The following is a 22,451-nucleotide window of genomic DNA, read 5'->3' as shown; positions in this document are numbered from 1 at the left end:
ATTGGTAAGTCATTTAACTTCTCTAAGACTGTAAGCTGCAGAACCATTGTCTATCTGCACCAACGGATGGACTTTTCTAATGGTCAATTCATAATAAAATCACAGATCTGGACAAGGCAGCAAAAATTAACATCTCCTCTTTGCCGTCATAAAGCTTTCAATTTCCTGCTTTAAGAGGGAAGAAATTGTATCTTCTCTGAACACTTATTTCACCTTTGGAATGCTACTGGATGATGGCAGAGATGGACGGTATTCTATGGTCTTAGATTGAGGATCACACATGTTCTTGTGTTCTTCATTGCCTCCTTTATCCCCATTGTTGATAGGTTTGGGTGATTACATCCTCTGGAACTCACCATGCTCATACACATTCTTAGTCTCTTAGACCTTCACACAAATTCATTTCTTTAAAAGTTTATTTTTGGTGAATACAAAAAAATAATTTCTGTGGCCAGATAAATAGCATACAGACACTATGACATCAGGGATGGGCCATTCCTGATTCCTTTTGAATTTACAGCTTGATGAAGGCAAAAGCCTGTCTTATACACCCTGAAACAATTCTGACTTCATGGCTGGTTGAGCATTTAAAAATATGGATGCTTGTAAGAGGGATAAAGAAGTAGATTCACAGCAAGAAAAAGCTCAAACTTCATTTAGGAAAAAAAAATCCCTTCATAGTATTTTTAAAAGAAGAATCAACATAAAAAAATTCATTCCTAATGCCTTATAACATATAACCATTCATAGTGGGAGAAAGATGGAGCCAGTGAAGGGTGGGAATCTTATGGTATGTCAGGAGCATCTTAGTCAATTAACCCAGAGCCCAAAGTCTATGGGGCTTTGACCCACCCCCAGGTAGAAGACATTTAACTTGCTTATCTTTAAAGCAGAGAAATGGGATGAGACTTTTATTTATGAACTTAAAAGCAGGGGAATCCATATGCTATATATTCATTTTCACCTTACAAAATTCCAGTATGAGCAGTGGTGGGTTCTTCTGCTGTCTTTTCCAGTTATAGGGTGGGAAAGGTAATTTGCCTACATAATTATAAAGGAACTGATAATGAAGCATACTATACTACCCACACCTCCTGATGGAGAACTGACAGACAGAATGAGATAAATGCTTTTGGTCCTGGTCAAAGTCATAAGGGTAGTATTTCTTCATCTCCACCCTCCACTTTCTCCCTTTCATTCCATTAGCAAGGGCAGAAGAGAGGAAAAACATGCTTGTAAACTGAAAAAGCAAACTAAAATGAAAAGATTCCAGCTGTAATCCATAATTCAAAAAGTTACGTTCAGTGAAGCCCCCTAGTATCTTGTTCTTTCTTTACACATGCAAGTTATTGCACCAGTGAGAGCACTAGCCTTAAAAGGAGTGCCCAGGCTCAGTGGCTGCTCCAACTTCTACTCTAATCAAAAATACAAATTTAAGATGCTCCTATCTTATGTCAAAGAGAGTATTTTATTTGTGTTTCCAGTGTAGTCTTCTCATGTGGGTTCTAGAAGAGTTCTCATTATGAGAGCATAATGTAAATTGCATTTTTATTTTAATCTATGAATTTGGTTTAAAGCAAGGGTAAGAGGTCATGACTAAGGGTGGAAGATTTTTAACTGATTTTTCCATTCCATAACTACAGACATCTCCTTTGAGAGAATGACTTTGCACCTTTCCCTTTCTGCTAAGTGTAAAAATAACCCAGTGCAACAATATGGAACAGGGGACTTTTTATTAAGAGGAAGGCACAATGTTCCTAAAGCTGTCCAAGAAAAACCACCCCTCTGATTAAAAGAGGGGGACTGGAAGTTTGATCTAGGACATTATGAGTTAGTGGATGTGAGGCATTTCTTAAAGGCTATATGTGGGGGCTGGAACCCAATGACTTCTAGTGAAGTACCTTAGTCAATGGTAGGGAAATACCAGTGGGGCAACTCTGACGATGCCTCTGAGACAAAAGACAGACTTTCATTCCCACATTTTCTTTCTGGCATGCATGTGCGCGCACACACACACACACACACACACACACACACACACACACACACTGTAGAAGGAAGTTTTAAAAAAAAGGAACTGTAAATTTGATAGAACATAGTATTACAACAGAACCTAAATTTTAAAAGTTTTCATAGACTTCTGTGTTTTGTTTTGTTTTTTTTGACGATGGTAAAGATTAAATTTATATTGTCTATAAACACATTGGCTGAGTATTCACAGAAAAACACAGAAAACCAATACTTGCAAATATAAGAAGTGATATGAGTTCATTTCCATAACTCTCATGACTTCTATGAAATTAGAATAGAAAAAAACTAAAGGATGTGTAACATCTTAGACTGTACTCTAAGCAGAGCAGAGGTCCAGGACATACCATTCATTGTTGTCTAGTCTAATAGCTCCTATTACCCTGTTACAGTTCAACTTTCAAAAAATCACACTCAATGAGCTTCCAGCTTTCCTCTGATATTTGGTGTCACTGTTGATTAGGAGATGAGTCAATAATTGAAGTCTTACAGTAAAGATAAAACATGCAACACCCCTGGATCCTTTAAAACTTTGCTAAATGATTTTTAAGAAAATCAGACACCTTGGCTATCTCCCTTAGGCATTCTACTGGCTGGTTTAATCTCCGGGCATAGCTGAGTTTTGGAGCACTGGAGATCATTTTACAAAGAGGAAAGACTAACTTGCTATTATTTTCCATGTGTTCATTGCAAAGTGACTCCTCAAACACTCAACAACAGTTCTTCAATTAGCAGATCTTTGGACCCTGGGGATCAAAGTAAAATTCTAGATCCTAGAATAAGAAAAAAAGGCAACAACCAGCACATCCCACACTTTATAGGCAATTTAACCTCTCATATATCTTTATTAGTTAACCTTATTATCTAAGTCAGAGATTTGGATAGTCTTGATTTATCACCCCTTTGATGAGAGAACATCATGGATTTGGAAACAGGAGATCTGAATATGAGTCCCCATTGCCATTTACTAGTTATGACTTTTAAATCAACTAATATCATCTTTCCCTCTTTAGGCCTCAATTTTCTCAATTTTAACTGGATTGTGAACTTAAAAAAATAATTTTATACTTTTATTTCAATATAATGGGTTTCCTGTATAATACTATATATTTTATTTTATGCATTTAATAAACATTAATCTAACAAGGAGTCTATGAGCTTTAAAGTGACAAAGGGGTTCAGGACACAAAGATTAAAAACCCCTGTACATCTATGATCCTATGAAAACAAAGTGATTTTTCTAAACAAAGACTTATATCTAGGAATATCAACCTTCAGAAAACTTTGAATTTTAGCCAAATTAAGGTGCTTTCTTAAGAGGTAAGATCCAGGGGAAATTACTTTAAAAAATGTTTAAACCTACTACCCACCAAGCCACAGAATATTTCATGGATAAAACAAAGCCTACATCTGATTGCCCAAAATGAGGTTACTTACATAGGGTGTTGTTTGTGTGTATATTTGTGTATGTGTGTGTGATATGTGGTGTGGTGTTGTGTGTGTGTGTGTGTATGTGCGTATACATGCTAAGTGAGGAAAGCAGCTGCTAAGGTAACATACACCACATGGGATAGTATATTCCAAAAACATCATCCAGAAGGGTAACAACAGCAGCAAACCCTGACAAAGGGGACACATTTAGGCTCTACAAAAATAAACTTTTGTCTTTCTTTCCTGTTCCTCATAGCTGCAAAGGATTTGGTTTTCTATTTATCCTCTTCTGCCTAATGAAAGTACATTAGGAAATGTCTATGGATGTTTCAGACTCCTCTCACTAAGCTGTATGACAAGGAAGAAGAGTCTTCACCATCATCATCATCATCACATGTGGAAGGCAGGAGCATAGCAAAGGATGTATCCCTTGAGGGAGCCCTGAAGAGGCTCAGGGATGGGGCAAACTGCAGGCAGCATCCACACAGACCAGCTGCCATACTCCATGAGCTCTCCACCTTTTCCTGAGATGCCACAGTTCTATCTATTCCTTGATTCTGTGGAATTGGTAAACCTACGGCCTTCTTAACCCAATTCCCTCTACACATTCTCAAATTAAAACAAAATCAAAAGCAAACCTAGACACTATCATCTTTAAGTTTCTACTAGTCTCTAAAAAACTTCCCTGATATGTATAGTGCATGCAAGTCTCTTAAATAGGGGAAGTCTTCAATAGATAAATGGTACTTGAATACTAGAGGTTGCTCTGAAGTCCCATTAAGTTTCAGGAGCAAGGATGGCAAGATGACTGGGCTAGGACTGGGGTCTGCCCTAAAACTGATTCGTTTGGAAATATGTTACAATCCAAAAGTGAAGCCTTTTGAAGGAAGGAAAGACCATTTTTCCCCATATAAGTGGACTTTCCAGTCCATACGATACAGAGCCAATGATAACAAGGAAGGAGAGGGAAATAAAGTTACTACTCTCCAGGAAAGAGGCAGATGGTGAGAACTATGTCTGACTAGCAGCTTCTGGAAACCATCTCCCTCTATGAATTTTACAAAAGACTCTGCTTGGGATGACTGGCTCATCTTACATGTACCTTCTTTAATAGGATCCAGAATATTCTTGGGAATTCAAGGAAATGATAAAGTACCTTATGAAGCACTGCATTTAAAAAAAAAATTCCAAAAAGCAGTAGGTGAGGGGGGAGTACCAAAGGACATTTTTTTAAAAAGCTGAGAAAGGGGTGGCTAGGTGGCGCAGTGGATAGAGCACCAGCCCTGGAGTCAGAAGTATCTGAGTTCAAATCTGGCCTCAGATACTTAATCACTACCTAGCTGTGTGGCCTTGGGCAAACCAAGCCACTTAACCCCATTGCCTTGTAAAAACTTAAAAAAAAAAAGCTGAGAAAGTCTTAGAAAGTTCCAAAATGATAAATATTTTATACTGATGTTCCATCAAGGAGATGGATTTTGTGATTTATTTTCTAATTTTCTAATTTTCTTGAACAACTGAATTTTCAAATCTGGAGACTCACTTCTAAGAATATAGTAGTTTTTATATGGACAAAGTTTTGGGGTGGGAAAAGAGGAAGGGAAAGAAAGAAGCCCTGAGCAATTCTTCCATTCAGGATGAATGCCCCAAAGTAACTTGTAAAAGATGACTTCTTTATTCTTGAACCTTAATTAGAGAATGTTTGGGTGTATTTGTGTGTATGAACTTGTGCAAACCTAAGCAGCTTCAGAAAGTAACTAAACATGCGTGTTTTATTACAATCCCTTGCTTCCCAAGATCTGACAGGCCACCTTTTCCTTAGCTCACTGGAGTTCTAGAGAGGAGAAACAAAAAATCAAAAACAAAATAAAAAACAATATTTCACTTCCTGGGCCACAGAATATACAACTGGTACATATCATACAAGCAGGTGATAGATAAGGGGCAAGAACAGACCCATAGACTAGTGCAATTGGGAGCAATGATTCTTCTGAAGTCTGAGGTGACTCAATTACCAAAACACAAAATGGCGGGGGGGACAGGACGGGATGGGACACACATCACTCTCCTGGAGTCCAATGGTTTGCCTTTGTGGCTTAACTGTGTCCAAACCATTCTGCCATCTTCTCTGAAGGAGAAAAATCATTTACTCCATAGTGGTAGATACCTGTGACATGAAAGACTTTTCCTCAGTTTTTCTTTCTTCCTATTAAGATTCCCCCCAAAAGATCCCAAAGACAGACCGAGGGGAAGGATTGACAAAACCCAAGTACCAGAGAGTGACATAATACTGATTTCTTTTTTTGGGGGGAGTGGGGGGAGAAGGAAGGGGTAACAGTTCATAAAATGTGCATCCTCCCCTGAGATACAGTGCATGAGGAAGGGGGAAGAATGGTGGATAGGGACACTGTACCGTGAGGACGACACAATCATGCAGCTTTTGCTGTACAGATGAACAAGAACATACACACACATTTGTCTGGTGCACATTCTAAGCACCTGCAGACAGTTTCCAGGGAAGCCCATGGCCCATTAGAATGATGTCAGTTCAGTTCTTTCTATAGTGTCCCCCTGGGCTCTCCAAGTCAGCTCTGGGGTTAGCCTTCATCTTCTCTCAGCTCTGTGGGGAGGAATTTGTACTGCTGCTGGCGGATCTGAGCCAGTTTTTTCCTTGCTTCTTCTAGTTCTCGTTCTTTCTTCAGCATTTCCTCTTGGGCAGCAATGATCTAGAAGAAAAGAAGTAAGGCTTGAAGGAGACACAGGAATATTTCTGCTTCTTTTTCTTTACCCATCATCTTCTTTTCCATCCTTCCTTCTTGCCAACCAGGGGCACACACAGTGGTCCTTCACAATGCAATTTAATTGTGTCAACTACCTATCACCTTCCCTGTTAACTTCTCCTTTTCCCCAAGAAAGCTCAGATCAGATGGAGGAGCTTGGTACCAAAGAGTTAGAAAGGTAGGAAATAGGAAAGCATGGGCAGTCAAGGAAACACTGGTTAGAGCACAAGATATGGAAGACCTGAGTTCAAAGCAGACCCCAGATACTTATTTGCTGGGTGACCCTGGGCAAGTCATTTAACTTTCCTCATCTGTAAAATGAGCTGGAAAAGGAAATAGCAAACCACGAGTATCTTTGCTAAGAAAACCCCAAATGGGGTCTTGAAGAGTTGGACACAACTGAAAAAAATGAATGAATGATATCAATATGGAAAAATGAAGATTATTTGGTCTCAACAGTGAACATGACCTAATGGGAAAGATCAATGGATATGGATTGAGAGGGCTTCAGTTAAAATTCTAGCTCTGCCCACTCACTCCTGGATTAGGATTGAGAAGCATCATAATGTAGTGCTGTGGTACTGCTTGTCAGCTTGGAAGACCATAAATTAACATTATTGATGCAAACATTTATTAATTTTGTTAAATATTTCCAAATTACATTTCAATGTGGTTGGTTTGCACTAGGCAGTTTTGTGGGCAGCTTGCTCCAAGTAGATTTTCAAGTTTGAACCTCTGGAAAGTGCTGGATCTATATTCCTAAAGACCTTCTCTGACACTTGCTAGTTCTGTCAGTCTGGGCAAGATCCTTAGCCTCTAAAGTCTCTTCCAGCACTAAATCTATTATCCTAACTCATTCAGATTTCTGATTTTTAAAATTTCTTCTTCTGTAAAATGAAGGGACTGACTAGATGACTTCTTACTTCTAAATCTGTGTGATACTATGAACCTCCTCCTGTAGCAGTTATACCCTCCAGTGCAATGTCTAACAAAGTCATCTCAATATTGGTTTCTATTAAGATTGCTCAATTTTCTATCTTCTATCTAAAATGATGAAAAAATAATGAGCAGCTATTTTTTTACTCAGTTTTCAAATATATTCAAGGCTCCCCCTTAAAAAAAGTAAGCTTTTTGCTGACAACTTCAAACTTTCATATTTTACTTGTCCTCTTTTTCTTGGGTAAACTTGAAAAAGTCATCTGTACTCACTGCCTTTGCTGCTTTCCTTTCAGTTTTTCCTCAACTCTTTGCAGTCTGGCTTCCAACCTCATCATTCCATTGAAATGACTCTTTCCAAATTTACTTGAATAGGATGGCATTTTCTCAGACTTAATCCTCTCCCATCTGTTGGCTGCACTAGACACAGCTGACTACCTACTGAATACCCTCTTCTGTCCCTGGGTTTTCATCATCTGACCCTCCCCTGGTTCTCCTCCTACCCATCTGGCTGTTCCTTCTCAGTCTTCTTTTTTATGGTTCCTTATTGATATTGTGACCCTTTACTGGAGATGGATATTCTTCCAGGTTTTCTCCTAGGTTCTCCTCTCTCTTGGCAAACTCTTCTACTCCCATGGGTTAGCTGTTCTCTCTATAGATGACCCACAGATCTATATTTAGACACATTTATCCTGGGAGCTTCAGAATCTCAAACAACTGCTTGTCAGACATTTCACACTGTCCTGGAGATACCTTAAACTCAACATATCTAAAATGTAACTTAGTATGTCTCCCCCTAAAATCTTCCCTCTTCCTCTTGTAGACAGAACCATCATCCCAATGTCTGAGTTTTATTATCTCAGTGTTATACTAGACCTCTCATTCTCCCTTTATTGAACATATCCAATCAGTTGTTGTTAAATCTCGTCCTTACAATATTTCTTCCATTGGATTCCTCTTGTCTCCCATAATTGCCACCTTAGTTTAGGTACTCATCACCTCTTGATGAATTATTAAATTGAACAACTACCTTAAGTCTATTACCACTTTCAGTTCATCCCCAATCACCAATGCCAAAGATATTTTCCTTAAGAGAAGAGCTGACCATGTGACTTCCCTTTTCAAACAATTCCATTGTTTCTAGGAAAAAATATAAATTCCTCTGTTTAGCTTTTAAAGGTCCATAACACTTGCTTCCAATCTCTCTTTCCAATCTTATCAGAAGTACTCCCTCTCTCTCTCTCTACTTGGAGCTATTTGGCCAATCTGACTTCCTTTCTTTTCTTTACTCCATCTACCGTCTCCTGGTTTTTGCACTAACTGTCCCCCATGTCTGGAATGCACCCCTTCCTCACACAATACTTCTCTTCCTTCCAAGATTCAACTCAAGTATCATTTTCTATCCCTTCAATTACCTTGCAACCTCCATTCCAAACTATCTTCTACTTAACTATTTTGTATTTATTTTCTTTATATTTATTCACAATATATTTATGCAGGGTGTCTCAAAATTCTTAGTATAGTGTCAAATCAATGAAACTGAAAGATTCCCTGGTATGGACCCTTTGTCTTTACCATTTACCTATAACTTTGTGAGGAAGGTTTTTTCCTTTGCAACTGTATCCTTAGCATCTAGAAGGCCCTCTTCTTTTTTTTTTTTGGCAAGGTAATGGGATTAAGTGACTTGTCCAAGGTCACACATTTAAGTAATTATTATGTATATGAGGTTGGATTTGAACTCAGGTCCTCCTGGCTCCAGGGCTGATGCTCCACCCACTTTGCTACATAGCTACCCCTTGAAGGTCCTTAATAAATGACTCTTGACTGACCAACTGACCCTTACCAGCCACTGTAGGGGCCGAGGTTAGAGATGGGTGCACCAAATCTTAGTTCCTGAGGGTTTACACACCTGAGCAATGCCACCCACAAACTTTGTCTTCACCACCACGTCATCATCATCGGCTTTGCCAAAGGCTGCTTTCTGAGCTGCACGGACAAGATTGTCAGACGCTCTTTTCACAGCATTTCCTGCAGCCTAGAGTGAGATTGAAATACAAATCATTTCATTAAAGATGCAGCCATTTGGAATAAGCAGAATAGACTTTCAAATGTGTCCAAACAAAGATGAAGAATTCAGATGCACGGGAAGAGCTGAAATAAAGCAAACAGAACTAAAACACCATCCTAGGAATGACAACATTCTTAGTGGAAATGAGTAAACATAATGACTAAGTGGTTTCTGAGAAAAGGTGTGGAAAAATGTTTGTCCTTGGCTTAAAATGATGGAGGGATATGGATGTGGAATACTGTGTATAATGTCAACATCAATGGGCCTCCTTTGCTGACCTAAAATCCCACCCATTTCTTCTCTGATCTCCTGAGACCCTTTCTTTTTAAATCTTTGTCTAAAGAATTGACTTTTTGGACAGATAGGGAGAAGGATATCTTTGGAAATGACCATGTTTAAAAACAAAAAAATCAAGAAATTAAAATTTAAAAGATGAAGCCAAATTCACCAAACAACTAACCTTAAATAACAAGCATTTCTTTAGTGACTATAATGTACCAGGTACTGGGAATTCAAAGACAAAATCAAAGACTTATAGGATCACAGATGGAAGGAATCTTAGAGACCTTAGAGGCTCAAGAGACCTTAAAGTCACAAGACTTGCCCACACAATGAACAGAACTGAGACTTGTTTTTCAAAGCAATTTCCCCCCCAGAATGCTTTCTTTCCTTTTTTTAAAAAAAATCATTTAAATTAATATTTTTTTATTATCTACTTTTCTTTGGTATTCTTCCCCATACTGTTCTCAAAGAATCATCCTTTAAATAATATTACTTTTTTTAAAAAAAGGAAGAGAAAAAAACAGCAAAACTGATTAATAGAATGGAACAAGTATGATAATATATATAAGACCTCACACCTCTTCAAAGGAATGCTGTCTTTGGGGCCATGCTTGTTTTTTGTAATTCTGCAATGTTGCTTTTCAATTGTTTATTGGTTGTTATTCTTTACATTTATTTTTTTTAAAGAGTTATCTATATTTTGTTGGCCCTGATTATGATTACTTCCTTCTGAATCAGTTCATGTAAGACTTCCATGCTTCTTTGTAGTTGTCATAGTTGTTTTTTACTGCATAGTAACATTTTCACTACATTCACAGATCACAGCTATTTTAGGCATTCCCCTGATGGGCATCTATTGTTTTCAGTTCTTTGGTCCCATGAAAAGTCTTGCATTCTTTCTTCTGTCTCCTGCTGCCTTCCTGGAGGGTCCTGTCTCCTTCCTGGAGGGTCCTGCCCTCCAAGAGCCTTTATTCCAAAGTCATGAGTCCATTTTCTCATTCATATTAGCATACACAAGATTATTATAGTCAATAAGCATGAAAAGGACTTTGAATAGCTTGGCCAATACACTTTCCTGATTATAGCTAGGTTTTCTATTTAAAGTTTTCCTCAAGACCAGCAAAACCACTGAAGATTTACTCTCTCTTTGGTATGAGATCATTGCATCATTAGGGTTGTAATACTTTTACATAGTGTAGATCTTGGTTACATATCTCAGTCAAAACTGTTGCATTTTTCTCCTAATGGGTGTGGTATTTCTGTTTGCACCATTAGTAGGTCTGATATTCTGCACTGTTTTTCTTGTTGTGATGATGAAGTGTTATATGCTCCCCACTTCCCCCCATTTTTCTTGTGTGGTCTCTCTTGTGACCAACAATTTGTGAGAATTAAACTGGGAGTGAATTTTTCTCTCTGAAAACCTATTTGGATCAAGTGAGTAATTAAATCTATGACCTTAGCAAAATTAACATAGTCTTTAACCAAATGAGTAGAATGGTCCAGTATCTGAAGTCACACAGAGAACTTAAAAAGATCTAGAGTAGACTTAGGTAGATCATATGATGACCACAAGAGATGACCTTATTTCTTTTTAAATCAGTTGTGTGACAATCAGGCTAGGAAGGTGTGCATCCTAGCCTTACAAATAACGAAGTGAGATCTTTATTGATTCCTCTTTTAAAGGAAAGACGGTAGATCTATTCTCCTCAAAGTGACTTGGGTCTACCATTGATTCCTATAGAAAGAGTTTTTGACCTTCAAACTGTTGCCTTCTATGAAGAAGCCTTGAGCTGTGGGAGATGTCCCAAAAATGAGGACCGAGAGCCCATCATTTTAATGATTAAAAGATATCCTGTGAGAGACCATTGTCTACACATTGCTTCTCACGTATAAATATCTATGTGTATATGTGTATGTGTAAAAGCATCATTATAGTTGAGTTTTCTGATAGAGTCTGATCTCCTTCTGGCAGGGCCTATTTCATTTGGGAGAGATAGTTGGCAAAGTAGATAAGGAGAGCACTGGGCCTGGAGTAAGGAAGACCTGAGTTCAAATCAAGCCTTGGGTCCTTATTAGCTGGGGGACAATGGACAAATCACTTCACCCCTGTCTTCCTTGATTTTCTCATCTGTAAAAAGGGGGTAATAATAACACCTTCCTTCTGGGTTGTTGTGAGGAACAAATGAGGTAATTATAAAGATCTTAGCATTGTGTCTGAATCAAAATAAGCACTATATAAATGTTTAGCATTGTTATCATTATCATTATGGTATCTTTGATCAAATAATTGATTCATTTGATTTAACAAATACATTTTTAAACTACAATTTTTAGTAGGATATAATTATTAAGTAGTATTATTAAGCTTTTTATATTTTTGAATGGGACCTGGGATTTCACTTTAAGAGAAAACTTCCAAGATGACTGGGAGCTACTAATAACCCTGTGGAAGGAAGTGTTATACAAAGAAATAGCTCATCAGAGGACTGTTTACTCTCCCATCTCTCAGCATGAGGGCCCCTACCTGGAGCCTCCGCATGGCCTCTGAGTCTTGGTCAGCCTTCACCTTACAAGCTACAAGCAGCTGGGCTGTGGAAGCTGCAACTTGCTTGGCAGATGAGATTAGCTTTTCTTCACTGGCATGGCCCTGAACGGAAGCATTGGCGGCTTCACACAGGCTACTGGTTGCTGCTGCTACCATTCTGGCCTAGAAATTACCAATAGAAAAAAAAAATGACCAGAAGCTCTCTAACTTTTCTCAGATAATTCAGAAAGTTAATAAAGAGACAGCAATGACTTACAGCAGAAATTAGTCCCTGAGACCACTGTCCATCATCAGCAGCATTTGCAGGGATTGCACCAACCTAAAGAGAACACAATTCAGAGATATTAAGAGAGAGTGAAAGACCACCATTCTTTCCTTTCCCTTCATATCCATTTTAGGCCTTTATATTCTTCTAAATGTAAAAGAAGTACAAACTAATTTATTATCACACAAGGCACCACCACCCTGAAATAACATTAATAAAGCATTTAGACAGAACCTTGAACACTATCTAAGCAGATCCTTGCTGGTCCCCACTTGGGTCATGCAGAATAAATGAGAACTGTTCAGAATGACCTCATTATAGTTGGTAGATTGGAAGTTTCCCAAGAAAAGTCCTTTACACAAATTATTTCTTCTGACAACCTCTTTCCACTTGAAATGTGGGAGCTATAAAATACCTATATTTCAAGGGATGAGGGAAATAGAAATCTCCCCTAGTTTCTGGGCACTAAAAGTGGCAAAGTGACTTTCTGACAGCTGTCTCAGAAGAACAGTGGTTATTTTACTGTTCATTAATTCACATGATTTCTTGTCTTCAAGAAATCAGGCTCTTTGGTCAGGGGGATGAAAACTTTGAAAACAGCTTGTTTTTGTAACAAAAGACAACAACTAAGGAACTATAGTAAGATTTTGGGGAAATATTTTCCTTCTAGGCAGGCACACTGAAGATAAGTGGCAATAGTCTTTTAGCTCATATCTAGAAATATGAAGGGGCTGGACCTCCCTGCATCATCAAAGGAGACCTGTTGGAGAAATTGCAAATGGAATTTTGGGGAATCTTTAAAATTATTTCAGAGATTGAAGACTTAAACACCAGGGGGCATTGCATGAAGTTGCTATTAAGAAAACAGGAAAGTTGCATCCAGATACACTCAGATAACATTTTTATTTATTTGCTTCTTAGTTATGATGTTATTCTTCAGTGGCTTTGAAGGATGCGTTGTATTTGGATAGGTGGAATTGTCCATATTTTCTGACTTTTCCTTTTAATCACCTAATCACCAAATATTTTTCAATCATCCAAGGGATCTATGCTGTGCTAGGTGCTAGGAACAATAAAAATTACTTCCCTGAAGGAAGCTTCAAGACAAGATTAACACATTAGAAGCAATACAATATGTGAAATAACATATTACTGAACACTGGCATAAATTCTAAATGCTGGAGGAATTCTGCTAAGAAGTGGAGGAGGTGGATCTAGCCCTGGGTTTTGAAGAGTGAGAAGGATTTGGAAAGGTGGAATTATACTTCTAAATTATACATTTTTAAACTACAATTTTTTTAGCAGGATATAATTATTAAGTAGTATTATTAAGCTTTTTACATTTTTGAATGGGACTTGTGATTTCATTTTAAGTGAAAACTTCCAAGATGACTGGCAGCTACTTTACAATCAACAGGGTTGCCTAGGAGGATGGAGAAGGAAGTGACTTTCCAAGAGTGACATAGTTAGAGGCAGACCTTCTTGCCTCTAAGGTCATCTCTTTATCCATTATCCTACTCTACCTCTTCTAGGCTGTTATACAAGGGATCAATATTGCAGGAGGGGATAGTAAAGGTCATCAAATGATGAAACAGTCTTCTACAAAACAAAAATAGTAACATCGACAAAAAAACAATAATCCTTAACTACCATGCAATTGAATTAAAAAGATGAAAAAACTACTCATAATCCTTAGGCCAAACAAAGAACTAAGAACTATTATTTTATGGTGAGGCAGAATGGAATGGGTAGTTTCTAAGTAAGTCACATATAGGAAGTCCTCAATTTAAACACAGTGGCATTATGCCAATTGTCACTTAGACCTTATCTATGAAAGCTATTTTTTTTTTTTTTTTAGGTTTTTGCAAGGCAATTGGGTTAAGTGGCTTGCCCAGGGCCACACAGCTAGGTAATTATTAAGTGTCTGAGGCCAGATTTGAACTCAGGGCCTCCTGACTCCAGGGCTGGTGCTCTATCCACTGCACCACCTAGCCACCCTGAATGCTAATTTTTTGACTCAGTTTCCTTATTTGCAAAATAAGCTGGAAAAGAAAATGGCAAAGCACTCCAGTAACTTTGCCAAGAAAACCACAAATGGGGTCACAAAGAGTCAGACACGACTGAAAACCAACTGAACAACAATAAACTCAGACGAAAACTATCTGGGTAAAGTTGATCACTTATTCCATAGAACTCAAATGCTGAAGAATGAATGACACTACTTGGAACTGTGAACAGGAAAAAAATGACATTTTGCCTTAAACTGTTTCCTAACTCTACTGCTTATATAGTAACAAAAGGGAAAAGGAATGATTGTTTGACTCCAATAGTCCAATGACATTATGGAAATATACATGCTTTTGTCTAAGACTTGTCTTTCTATTCTTTTAATTTTAAAATTTTATTTTATTTTCCTCTGGTTACATGCAAAACCAAGTTTCCACATACACTTTTTTTTTTTTAGATTTTTCAAGGCAATGGGGTTAAGTGGCTTGCCCAAGGCCACACAGCTAGGTAATTATTAAGTGTCTGCGGTCAGATTTGAACCCAGGTACTCGTACTCTATTCACTGCGCCACCTAGCCACCCCCACATACACTTTTAAAACCTTGAGTTCTAAATCCTCTCTCTTCCACCCATCCCAATACCTTTCAATGAGAAAGCAGGTTATTTAATTCAGGTTAAAAATATATCGTCATGAAAAACATTACAATGGTCATGTTATAAAAGTAAATATACCAACCCCCCTTCCCCAAGAAACCTCAAAAAAAAAATAAAATAAAAGTATGCTTCAATTTGTGTTCAGATAACATCATCCCTAGCTTTGGGATGAATAGTATTCTTTATCATTTATCATTAAGTCCTTCAGAGTTCTGTTGCTGAGAAAAAGTCATTCACAGCTGATCATCATACAACTCTACTGTTACTTTGTAAACAGAACATTTCCTATTGCATCTGCTCATGCAAGTATTTTATTGAGAGCATCCTAGTCATCATTTCTTATAACAGAATAGCATTTCATCTTAATTACATACCATAATTTATTCAGCCATTCCCCAACTGATAGGCATTTCTTTAATTTCCAATTTGAAAATTGTTCATATCTTTTGATCATTTATCAATTGGGGAATTACTCTTATTTTTTTATAAATCTGACTCAGTTTTCTATGTTTGAGAAATAAGGTCTTCATCAGAGAAATTAGTTTCCATATTTTCCCCCCCACAGTTGCTATTGCTAACTGTGTTTCCTCTATCCTATGCTCCAATTCACCCATTTATTCTATTCTTTCTCTCCTTTCACCCAATCCCTCCTCAAAAGTATTTTGCAACTGTCCGTCTCTCTATTCTAAAGTGGAATGCCTTCCTTAATACAAGGAGCACTCAGAAGGCCTGGAAGTCAAATAATTACGTCTGTCAGTTTTATATAAATACAGTTTTTGGGTCAATTTAAAGTAGAGCTAGCAATTCAATGAGTCAAGAATCCCATCCTGGATCACTCAAGTCCTCTCTTCAGATGTTTTTTTTCACTAGGTTTACTCACCTTCCCTTGGGCCACCAGCTCTCTTTGAGCTGCCGATGCTGACTTGACGAGGGCACTCGTGGCTGCTGCAATGGATTTGGCTGCTTCTAAGATCTGCTCTTCAAAATCCAGAGTCTCATCTGCTTGCTATAATTAAAAGAGACCATTGTCATATGTAATTCATACGCATGAGGGAGCTGTTCCTGACAAGCTGCATCATGCTGCGTCTTCCATTACTGGTCTTTATTGTTTGTAAACTAACCACACCTGGAGCATAAGTTCTCTGTCACTGGATTGCGCACATCTGTACAAGAAAAGTAACAGCAGACCACTGGCAGGGACTGTAAATATTTTCAAGGTGGGCAGACTGTAAAATTCATATTTCTAAAAGTGATATTTCTTTGTACCAAATTACAATAGAAAGCACAGAATCACATTGAAACATATAATTTGAGAGCATGTTTTTTTTTTTTTTAACACGATAGTACATAAGTCCTGGAGTGAAATATGATGGTCATGTTTCTGATAATTCTACTTTCTATAGGGTCCAGAAGGCATATCTGAACAAGAAAAGTAAGAGAAGATTCATTGGTAGGCACTGCAAAGATTTCAAAGGTGGACAGACTATAAAATTTATAATTCCTTGTACCAAACTATAACAGAAAGCACATAATCACATTTATCATACAATTTGAGTGTAAATTTTTTCCTGGAGTAAAATTTGAGGGTCATGTTTCTATAATTCTACTCTCTATAGGGTCCAGAATAAGGGAAGGATGGCTATTTTCCAGGGTGCACTGTGAAAAATAAAAAGAAACTATTTGTCTGACTTTCTAAGAAAGAGTATTAAAGAAAACCACATATTGGCAACACAACTAGTAGTAGGGACACTATGCAAACATTTCCAAACGTGCTTCAAAGCAGAAGCTATCAACTAGGAAGAAGCTGGGTCTGGAGATGTGCCTCTTGAAGCAAAAAGGCAAATATTTTCTTTGGTCATTTAACTTTGTGCTCTGATCCTAGGCATATCTTCACTGGACCTTAAAGTAAGACACAGACAAGTTGTTCCAGTTCAAATGACATTAGTATCCTAGGGTGCTTGATGATATGGCAGATACCTGTCTAAAGGGGTAGTCAAGAATCATTGCTGGATGTAGCAGACTGGGAGGCTTCATCAGTCAGTCCTTAATAACTCAAATCAAAGCATAATCAGTGATATCAACATTAACGTAACTGTTCTGTACATTTGTGGCCTTAGCAATTGTACTATGAATCTAGCAAAATGCCCAACTTGTGTTTTTAAAACATAATAAAAGGGGAATTGCAGAACAGAACAGATCCTTAAAGAAAGAGTTGGGTGAACCTCTAAGAATCAGAAGATGGATTTGGCAAGAGAATATTTGTTATGTCCTTCTTATTCTGGAATTCTGCTAGCTATGGCTGACTATAGTATGGAATTCCAATTAAGATGGATACAACAAGTTGGATGCCCATCCAATAAGTGGGTGGAAGTAGGGTAGCTCAGTTACCACTGGAATTTACAAAGGATTTTACTATAAAACAATCTCACTGAAAATATGGTCCTATGATGTGAGATCCTAAGGATTTTATTGTGCCAAGGTTCTATTGTATAATTACTGAGATTAAGGAGTTTTCTGATTCTTTGGAAATTCATTTATGGGGGAAAACTGTGGGTATCAGAACATTTTGATTCTCTGAAGTCTATGGAATGTTAGAATTGGAAGGGACCTAGAGTCATCACCTAGTCTCACTCACTCACTCATCTGAAACAGGAGAAAAATGAAGTCCAGAGAGAATGATGTGATCAAGGTTAGATAGCAAGGTCAAAGCAGAGCCAGAACTAGAACCCAGGCTTCTAGTCTGTTGTTCTTTCTATACTACTATGCTGGCTTAACAGAAGAGCAATAGCATTTGCTCAGTAGAATTCTCATTTCCCCAAACTATGAGCTTTTTAACTAAATGATGAATCCATACAATTTAACAAGTACTGTTTAGGTATTCTTAAATGTGATTCCCAGTACAATGGAGCATAACACTAATTTTTAGTTTCTAGAATTATTACACCGAATTCCAAAGAATTAAAATTTTACCAAGTCTTTGCTAATTTGACAAATTAAGTAAACATCAAATTTTAGTAAATGACAAACTCTAATAGACCCTCCAACTTCTTTTGTTGTTCTGGCACAATGCTTGAAATACATATTCTTTTACTCGGAGAACTAATCTTTTTGATACACTGAAATTTTGGTTGCCAATAATATTTGTTTTCATGCTTTCTGACAAGCACTTCATTTTATTCCCAACAGTACATACTCTATAGCTCAAGATTGTTTTGAAAAGCTAATTTGTATAAAAAGAAAAGAAAAGCTAATCTGTAGAAAGCCATTGATGCTATTGCTGTCTTCCTAAGAAAGACTTCGAATGGATAACTTGATGGTCAAACAGGGTAAATAGAACAGGAGATAATTAGACATTAACTGAAGTTTGTTTAGAGTCATATAATTAAACCTGTACTGTATCTACTTCTTCTGTATCTGCCTAGGAGATTTATTAGCAAATTCAAACCTACTCTGTTGAATGCACACAATAATTAGAGGGCACTTTGTGTGACTCCTAACTTTGCAGTTCAGTATTTATGAACATGAAGACTTGAACAGAGGTCTGTGTTACCCTTAAAATAATTATTCTCCATAAATGACTACTTTCTCATAACAGCCAATGGAAGCTAATAATGGGAAAGGAGAGGAAAATTTCAAGGGCTGAGCTATTTCATATTCAGATAAGAAGAAATATTGAATGAAGTGAATTCCTGAATGAAGTGCCACAAAAAAGAAGAGTGGCTTTGTAAGAAGAACAACTTGCTACTGTGGGCAAGACTTAGTGCCAGGAGGCTGGAGGTGAATGGTTAGAATCTGGATTTGAGTCTGAGCTCTACAATTAACAAATTTTATGACCCTGACAAAAGCCTTCATCTTTCAGGACTTCTGTTTCCCTCATTTTTTTAAATAAAGGGAGAGGGGGTTTGGTTAAATTATTTCTAATGAGTTCCCTTCCAGATCTAATATTCTACTTTAGACTTTTAATTCTAATAATGATGAATGACTATTTTCAAATGTAGAAGAAAATAAAGATCAAAAAACCCAACAACAAAATTTTGAGCTTTAGTTTCTAAGAACTGATTGCAAAAAAAATAAAGTTAAGGGTTTTTGTATAAATCCGTTTAAAATGAAAATTTAAATACGACAGGTCATATAAAAAGTAGCTAGCTAGCTGATCAAAGACTGCTCTTAATTTCCCCCCCCAAGACTGCATGTAAGATTTAAGTAAAAAAAAGGGAGAAAAATTCTTCATTATAAAGGGATAACCCATTTAAAGAGGACATTGTGATAGTGGTGGACTCAGACTCAAGAAGATCTGGGTTCTAGTCTCATTTTTAATACACATTGACTCTATGATCCTAGACAGGTCAATTAACTTCTTAAAACCCTGGACAATGCTCCACAGTGTGAGCTCTGACAAGCATATGAGCAGTACTATGCCAACAGATCCACCTCTTCTTTTTATCCCTGCTTTAAAAACTATTAATTCACCAGAGCTTGTTTATTTTGAGTATGAGAAACAATGAATATGAAGAAGTCAGAGGAACATAGAAAGATGTATATGAAATGATGCAGAATGAACAAAGAAGAACTGAGAGGGTTCTACAGTAATGTAAACAACATTTAACATTTTCTATGAAGGGGAGGGAGAAGAGGGGGCAAGGCAATTGTGGCTAAGTGACTTGTCCAAGGTCATACGGTTACTATGTGTCAAGTGTCTGAGGCTGGATTTGAATTCAGGAATAATGTAAATAACATTAAAAAGCAATTGAACTCTGATAAATTATGTTGAAACATCTCTGACTTATTAGATTGACCAAGAAATACATATTTGCCCTTTCACTAGAGAGTTGGAGACTATAGATGTGGGATATAGTTTAAGCTGTTAGACCAGGCTGCCTTGCCCTGTTGGTTGTCTTAAATGTTTTTCTTTGTTACAAGGAAGGGCTCAAAGGCAATGGAAGAGAAGGAGTTCAGGGGAAATGGCTAGTATGGAAAAAAAGAAAAAGAAAGGTAAACTAAAACAAATTATGTAGACAGATGAATGAATGAATGAATGAATGATTAAAAAGTGAACCATAAAAGAAAAAAGAAAAAGTTTGCCTAAAAGATACTGAATCTGTATTCTCTATGTCACCCTCCTCCCCAATATTATTAACCACTAGGGCTGGTTTTCTGCAAATCTATAAACATTTCAGATGGCTTTTTGTCAACTATAATCAAAATACTGGCATTGAATAGGCTATGAAACAGAGGAATTGATGATATGAAATGACTCAAGTTAAAATTTTCTTCTCCTCCACCTCCACCTCCACCTCCACCTAAAGATTTTGAAAGGGGTTTGTTTCATTCCAGAGTTGTCCCCTCTCCCCAATATCCTTGCCAACCTCTTTTTTGGGAGGTGGGGAAGAGTATCTTCTGCAGGCTCTCTTTAACACTCTAGGATCTATTTGGGTACCAACTATAGCTGTGGCAACAGACCCTGATGGTGGCCACTTTAATGTGCAGATGGTGTGGAAAAAAGGATTGTTCACATAGAGGTCCTAATGGCTGGAGTTATAGTCAATACTATTTTGTAATGTACTCTATACACAAACATGGAAGGATCTAAGCATATGAAAAGGTATCACTGAATCTAAAGTCCTATGATATCCAAGTCCTGGGATTTAAATGTCTATAGAAAGGCAAACATGTTTCCATTTGCTAAAGGTTATAATTGAAGAAGAAACTCTAATATAAATAGTGTTGGGGAAGAAAAAGTACAAAACAGAAAGAAGCACACTTCAAGAATATAGTAACTTTCTTTCCTATACGAATAAGGTCTTCAGCTGGCAAACATGCACATGCAAAACATTTTTTTATGTCTGTACTTTATTTAAAATTTTTTTAACCCAACCAAGGCAAATTTATCACCAGAAAGCTAACAATGAAATTTCTTCCCTTTCCCACAGAATACAAGATGAAATGTTGTTTTATTTCTGACTTAATAATGACAAAATGCACAAAAAAGATATGTCATCTATTTATCCAAAGGATTATGGAATCAAGAAACTCATTTCCAACAGCTTCTTCTTGAAAAATAAGTTAATATCTATTTATATCATACTAAGTAGGCATGATATAAAGAAATACTACATTATTGCTTTACCTTCTGTTCTATATCTCCTTAGTATCATCTTGGCTCCTATCCCCTCTCTCTTGGGAAGTCAGTCCTCTAGCCATTCAGCCATGTATAAGACTGAAGAATTAGCAGAGGGTTCATGTGGAGAAGTTCTCTCCATTCCAAGGATGGAAAGCATCAAGGTCTTCTCTAATGATAGGCTCCTCTGGTTCCCTCTACCTTCTCTCTGCCTCTCAAGGATACTTAAAAACTCATTATTATATAGCTTCAATTTTAATTGTAGGTTTTAAAATTTGACTTGTAATTCAGGTCTGGGACTCAGATACATGTTTTTTTCCCTGGGTTGTGTTTTGTTTTGTTTTTTAAACAATCTAATCCCAATCAAGGTGCTAACTGTCATTTCTGATTATAACCCAATAAAACTAGAAATGGAAAAATGCAAAATAAATGAGGTATCAAGTAACACAAAATTTTGCATCCAAAGTAGTGTTTGACAGCTATTTTCTGGAGTTGGCTAGCTATTCTGTAGCTTAGTACCCAAGGGTACAGGCTCAGAACTCAGGAGATGTGGGTCTCAGAACTAATTCTGCTGCCATCTCATCTCATGTCTCTTCATCTCCTTGACTTTCAATTTTCTTATCCAGAAAATGAGACAAGTCTAGAAATCTTTAAGTCTTTTCCCTTTTTAAGAGTCAATTATTTTTACATTAATCTTTTGTGGTTGAAAGTAATTTGTTTTTACTTAAGTCAAGGCCCAAAAAGTATTTTCTTTTTTAGAGATTTTCCATCCCTCTTCCTCAGTGTTAATAAACTTCCTCCCCGTTCTTTCATCTAGCTTCTTGTTCTCTCAGTGCTAATAAAGAAAAGAACCCTCTGAGCCATTTGGGATCTTTCCTTACCCTTCCCTTGATGCTTTTACTCCATATACCTCTACTCAATCAGGGCTCTTTCTTCTTGCTCACAGCCAGTTATCCCTAGGGCAGCACAAATTGATGATGTTGCCCAGGTCACTGCACGTTGCCCACCCACTCACTCTACCCAAGTGAGTTTGTACCTGTGCTTAGCCATAATCTTGCTGGTTGAAGAGAAACAATGATTATTTTCCATATAGCTGGCTGATACAAAACTAAGCAGGAGAACAGCTCATTATACAACGTTTCAAGTTAGGAATCTGTGTTTTATTTTGACAGCAAGACATAAAGGTTCAAGTCTAATTATACTAAGTTATGTCAGTATATCAAAATGTTCCTCTTATGGATCAGGTGAATTTTCAGTATTATAAGCACAGTTAGCTGTACTGAAGGATACTTGCTATTAAAAATAAGGCCACATCCTTCACACCAATTCCTTAAAAAAAAA

At 37.2% G+C, this 22,451-nt stretch overlaps 1 protein-coding gene across 11 annotated transcripts in view; it reads right to left on the bottom strand.

Annotated features, from left to right (window-relative positions):
- Nucleotides 1–400: 400 nt before the first annotated feature.
- TLN2 (talin 2) overlaps nucleotides 401–22,451 on the bottom strand; it is a 575,338-nt gene continuing 553,287 nt past the window's right edge. For all 11 annotated transcript variants that reach the window (XM_074234301.1, XM_074234300.1, XM_074234295.1 and 8 more), the window contains 5 exons: nucleotides 15,873–15,998; nucleotides 12,324–12,386; nucleotides 12,047–12,229; nucleotides 9,082–9,207; nucleotides 401–6,182 (listed from right to left, as the gene is read on the bottom strand). In XM_074234301.1, coding sequence (XP_074090402.1) covers nucleotides 6,054–6,182; nucleotides 9,082–9,207; nucleotides 12,047–12,229; nucleotides 12,324–12,386; nucleotides 15,873–15,998 — 627 coding nt within the window. In that variant the 3' untranslated portion in view covers nucleotides 401–6,053. The remainder of the gene's footprint in view (nucleotides 6,183–9,081; nucleotides 9,208–12,046; nucleotides 12,230–12,323; nucleotides 12,387–15,872; nucleotides 15,999–22,451) is intronic.

This window comes from Macrotis lagotis, chromosome 4 (assembly GCF_037893015.1).
Source record: "Macrotis lagotis isolate mMagLag1 chromosome 4, bilby.v1.9.chrom.fasta, whole genome shotgun sequence".
Lineage (NCBI taxonomy): Eukaryota > Metazoa > Chordata > Mammalia > Peramelemorphia > Peramelidae > Macrotis > Macrotis lagotis.
Note: the sequence above shows the minus strand (reverse complement) of the source record. Positions and strands in the feature narration are given on the sequence as shown.